Source organism: Bactrocera tryoni, chromosome 3 (genome assembly GCF_016617805.1).
Source record: "Bactrocera tryoni isolate S06 chromosome 3, CSIRO_BtryS06_freeze2, whole genome shotgun sequence".
Taxonomy (NCBI): domain Eukaryota; kingdom Metazoa; phylum Arthropoda; class Insecta; order Diptera; family Tephritidae; genus Bactrocera; species Bactrocera tryoni.
Genome location: NC_052501.1, coordinates 48,786,132 through 48,790,746, shown reverse-complemented (window position 1 = coordinate 48,790,746; position 4,615 = coordinate 48,786,132). Strand labels below are relative to the sequence as shown.

The 4,615-nt window shown below is 35.3% G+C and overlaps 1 protein-coding gene across 1 annotated transcript; it reads left to right on the top strand.

The window, feature by feature from the left end:
* The first annotated feature begins 1,735 nt into the window (after positions 1-1,735).
* Positions 1,736-2,875, top strand: LOC120770646. Its single transcript, XM_040098242.1, has 2 exons — positions 1,736-2,278; positions 2,396-2,875. The coding sequence occupies exons 1-2, from the start codon at positions 1,865-1,867 to the stop codon at positions 2,873-2,875; spliced, it is 894 nt and encodes a 297-aa protein (XP_039954176.1). The 5' UTR covers positions 1,736-1,864.
* Positions 2,876-4,615: the final 1,740 nt, after the last annotated feature.

Sequence of the window (4,615 nt, the reverse complement as noted above, 5' to 3'; positions counted from 1 at the left end):
ATTGCTTTGCGAATTTACTTATCTCTCATGATCACTAACTGCAGTGGCGAACGTTCATTTTTAACATTAAAACGTATTAAAAATGAATTAAGGAACACGATGAGCAACGAAGGTTTTAATCATCTCACTTTGTTGAATATAGGACATGACTTGCTTAAAGAAGTCGATATTGAAAATATTATATCTAAATTTGCGTATAATAAATCCAGAAAACTTTATTTGCAACAATTTTGTTACCCTAAACTTGAGAACTTATAGCAAACCAAGGGCCCCGTGACAGAATTTGCCACAGGCCCCGCGCTAGTTTAACATGGATAATATGATACGAGACTCTCACATTGGCTCTCATTTTTCCCTCAAACGCATTCCCTGATTATTTGACAGCCAAGGAGATCAGGGAATTTTTGACAGTTGATTTCAGAAAAGGCGGGATGCCAGAAGTAAAGCGCTATAATTACTTGACGGTATTAGTGTAAAATGAAATTTCATTGAACTGTGCGAACATATCTTGGCAATGTAAATGTTTATGTAAATTTATTAATGATTTTGCATTTTAGCTTTTAAATATGTATGCATTTTCAAAGTGTTTTATTTAGTGTTTTGCGTAATTTATTACATACTCAATATAATGCTTTTCAGCAGTGGCATCATTGACAAATGTTATAAAAAATGCGAGTTTTGACAGCTCTCTCTCGAATCAAAGAGTCTCGTATCATATTATCCATGAGTTTAATCCGGCCTGGATATATTATATTTATTCCTGAGCACAATTTCGTGAGAGTTGTCGCTCGATGCAAAATTCATTATCGTTTAACCGGACCTTACACGATCAAGAATCTGTCTTCAAGTAGCAATACACTAACATTTTTCTTCTACCACATTCTCACTTTTCGAACTTTACAGCTGTGATTTGCTCAAAAAACGGTGGCGTTAAATTGAAGCCGAAATTTGCCGGATGCTATCTTAAAAAGGACGGCCTTCTTTAGCAGTACCGTTTTTCTGTAATGTCTGTTGAACTTTACTTAAAAATTCAAATTTTGATATCATTTTTGTCATCTTAATATTTTTAATTTACGAAATCAATTAATAATTCGTCCTCCTCTATATTAAAGAAATTCGTTGTTTTTCCCTGTATAAAAGTCGTATTTACGTTACAATATCTATATATATAAAAAGAAGTTACATTTCCTTGGTAATCTTATAACTCAAGAACCGCCGAATCGATTGACACAAAAATTTTAGAGTTCGTTCCTACCTATAAGGAGGTAGTTTGTGTGAAGTTTGTTTGGAATCGGTGCAGCCGTTCCTGAGTTTGACATTTTTTGTGAGTAAATACACTGTACCAAAATCAAATATTTTCAATACGATTTATCAATTTTACAGCTCTCATTGCGAACAGAATATTAATTTGCTGTCATTGGAATTCAGTTGACAGTTTTCTTATGTGCTTTGAGTTCTTTTATATCTTGCTCTCATTTTGAACAAACATACTTTTGGTGAGTGTAAACCATGTGTTTCTTTTTTAATTGTATTTTAATTGCTTCATTTTTATATATATAGTTCAATTGCTAAGCGTTACTTAATTTTCACAATTTAAATTTGATCTTATTTTCCGGTGAGTGTTTTCTTTATTTGCACAATTGAGGTTATGCCCAGTGTGAGTGTATGTGAATTCATATTGCCACGCACACACATTGAAGTTTGATTTAAATGTATAATTTTTTCTAGAAATAATTTTCAATGTATTGCTTTTACATTCAATTAGTCATACACTGTACTGAAAGAATGCCACGTTCAAGACGACCAAACATTGGCAGACGTTCACGTCAAACAAAGTGAAGAAGTTCGTGTTCGACGAAATGAAATGGAAACACAACGACACAGACGGAGAACTCACTTGGATAATAGTGAAGCCCCAAGAAACCGTCGTGGGCGTACGTCCGTTTATGATATACGTCAAGTGGAACACGCGGCTTTCAATTACGATGCCACCATTGATTACAGCATGTATGCCTACATTGGCCAGATGAATATAGAATGTATACATTGCAAAGCATTTAAATTCATAAACGAAACGCCTGGCATGTGTTGTGCTGGTGGGAAAGTCAAATTACCGGTGCTAGAACTTCCGCCAGAACCTTTTCATTCATTGGTTTTTGGTAATTCGCCAACGTCAAAGCATTTCGTCTTAAATATTCAAAAATACAATTCATGCTTTCAAATGACATCTTTTGGAGCTACAAATATTATAAAAGATGGATTTATGCCGACGTTTAAGGTGATTTCTTCGTGTGGAATTAGCAATATCATTTTTAATTTATGTGCCGTCCCTGTGTTCGATGTTTTTAGAAATTAAGATCCGTTATCATCTATATATATTTCTCGACCGTTACAGATTCAAGGTCAAATATACCAAAGAGCTGGGTCTTTGCTACCATTCCCAGATGGTGATCATAAATTTTTGAAAATATATTTCATTGATGGTGAGAATCGTGAATTAAATAAGCGCTGTGCAATTTCGACGAATACGAGAAGATCAATCGTGTATGAATTGCAAACATTTTTTCATCAACACAATGAATTGGTGAAATTGTTTAAAGTGGCACTCGAACGGATGCCCTCCGATGGCCACAAAATCGTAATAAAAGCCGATAAAACACCAATTGGGGAGCACACCAGACGATTCAATGCACCAACGATTGATGAAGTAGCCATTGTTGTGGTTGGCGAACAGTTTCAGTCACGAGACATTGTTTTGTATCGTAGAAATGAGAATTTACAACGTATTTCAGAACTCCATCGCTGTTATGATGCATTGCAATACCCCATTTTGTTTTGGAGAGGGGCGATGGCTATCACATCAACATACCAATGATAAATCCAACAACTGGTACATATACATTTTATTTTGTTTAACACGTTCGCGTTCATTTGAATTTAGTGGGTGGCTGCCAGATAATCACTTAATTTTTCCATACAAAATTGAAGAGCGGGAATTCCCGCTTTTTTTCTACAGGTTAATTTTTTTAAATAGTCTGAAAAAATTAGGGAATTCCCCCCATTACCACATGAATTTCCTATGCACTTTTGTCGGGATTTCCCGCATTTCGTTTTATTGAAATTTCCCCTCAACAAACCACAAATGACTGGTACGTTAACTTTGAATGGGGATTCCCCAAATTAAATTTGTTTGAATTGCGGTTGGCCTGTCAGGGATGGTAGTTCACGACTATACCAACACTAAAAATGTGCAGTGATAAGAAGTGAACCATTTTTGACGGTAGAAAAGCCCTATTCAAATAGCGCGGGAATTCCCGCAATTGTTTTATTGAAGGAAACATGAATGACGGGAATTCCCGCAATTTACGCAAATGTGCTAAATATGATTTATAAATCATTTTCATTCGCTAATTAATTTTTGCAATGCAGGTCAAGAATCAACAAAAAAAGTCAGTGTGATGAATTTTTATTCGTACCGATTGATGATTCGCCCTCAAGAAACAAATTTTATTTTGCGATGCAATCAACTTTCGCATCAATATATCGTCGATATGTACGCCAAAATTGAAAGTGAGCAATTAAATTTCATCCGTTACAATCAAGCCCGATTAAGATCAGAGGAATACATACATTTGCGTGACGCAATAATCAATGATGTAAATGTGAATGATATCGGCCGTTTAACAATTTTACCATTATCATATGTTGGTAGCCCACCAACATGCAATATTTCAAGGAGTTCTGGAATGGCTAAAGTCTTGAAGCAAAACTTCCATTATTTTATGGGACGAATGTCCAATGGCCCATAAAAAATCTTTGGAAGCCTTAAATCGAACATTACAAGATTTGAGACGGAGTTTACAGCTGTTTGGCGGTGCATTAATATTGTTATCTGGTGATTTTCGTCAAACGTTGCCTGTTATTCCGAGATCAACACCAGCTGATGAAATTAATGCATGTTTGAAAAGTTCATTTTTGTGGGCACACGTACAAATGCTTTCGTTGACGACCAATATGCGTGTGCGTCTTCAAAATGATTCTTCAACACGTCAGTTTTCAAAGCAATTGCTGAAGATTGGCGATGGAAAAATGGCAAGTGATCAAAATGGGTTTACCACGTTACCGAATAATTTTTCAATAATTGTATCATCAAAAGAAGAACTCATTGATCGCGTTTTTCCAAATATTGCTCAAAATTATAATAACCATGATTGGTTACGAGAACGTGCAATTTTAGCACCAAAAAATGTCAATGTCAATGAAATCAATTTCCACATCTAGGAAAAATTGCCAGGTAATTCGGAAACGTATAAATCCATTGATACTGCTATGAATGATGAAGACGCAGTCAATTATCCGGTTGAATTTTTAAATTCTTTGGAACCACCAGGCATGCCACCGCATAATTTGAATTTGAAAGTTGGTTCATCGATTATACGTCTTCGAAATCTTAATGCACCGAAACTTTGTAATGGGACGAGACTTTCAGTGAAGAAATTGATGCCAAATTTAATTCAAGCAACAATTCTCACTGGCAAAGCAAAAGGTGAAATTGTATTAATACCGCGCATCCAATTAATACCAACGGACATGCCATTCGAATTTAAACGTCTTC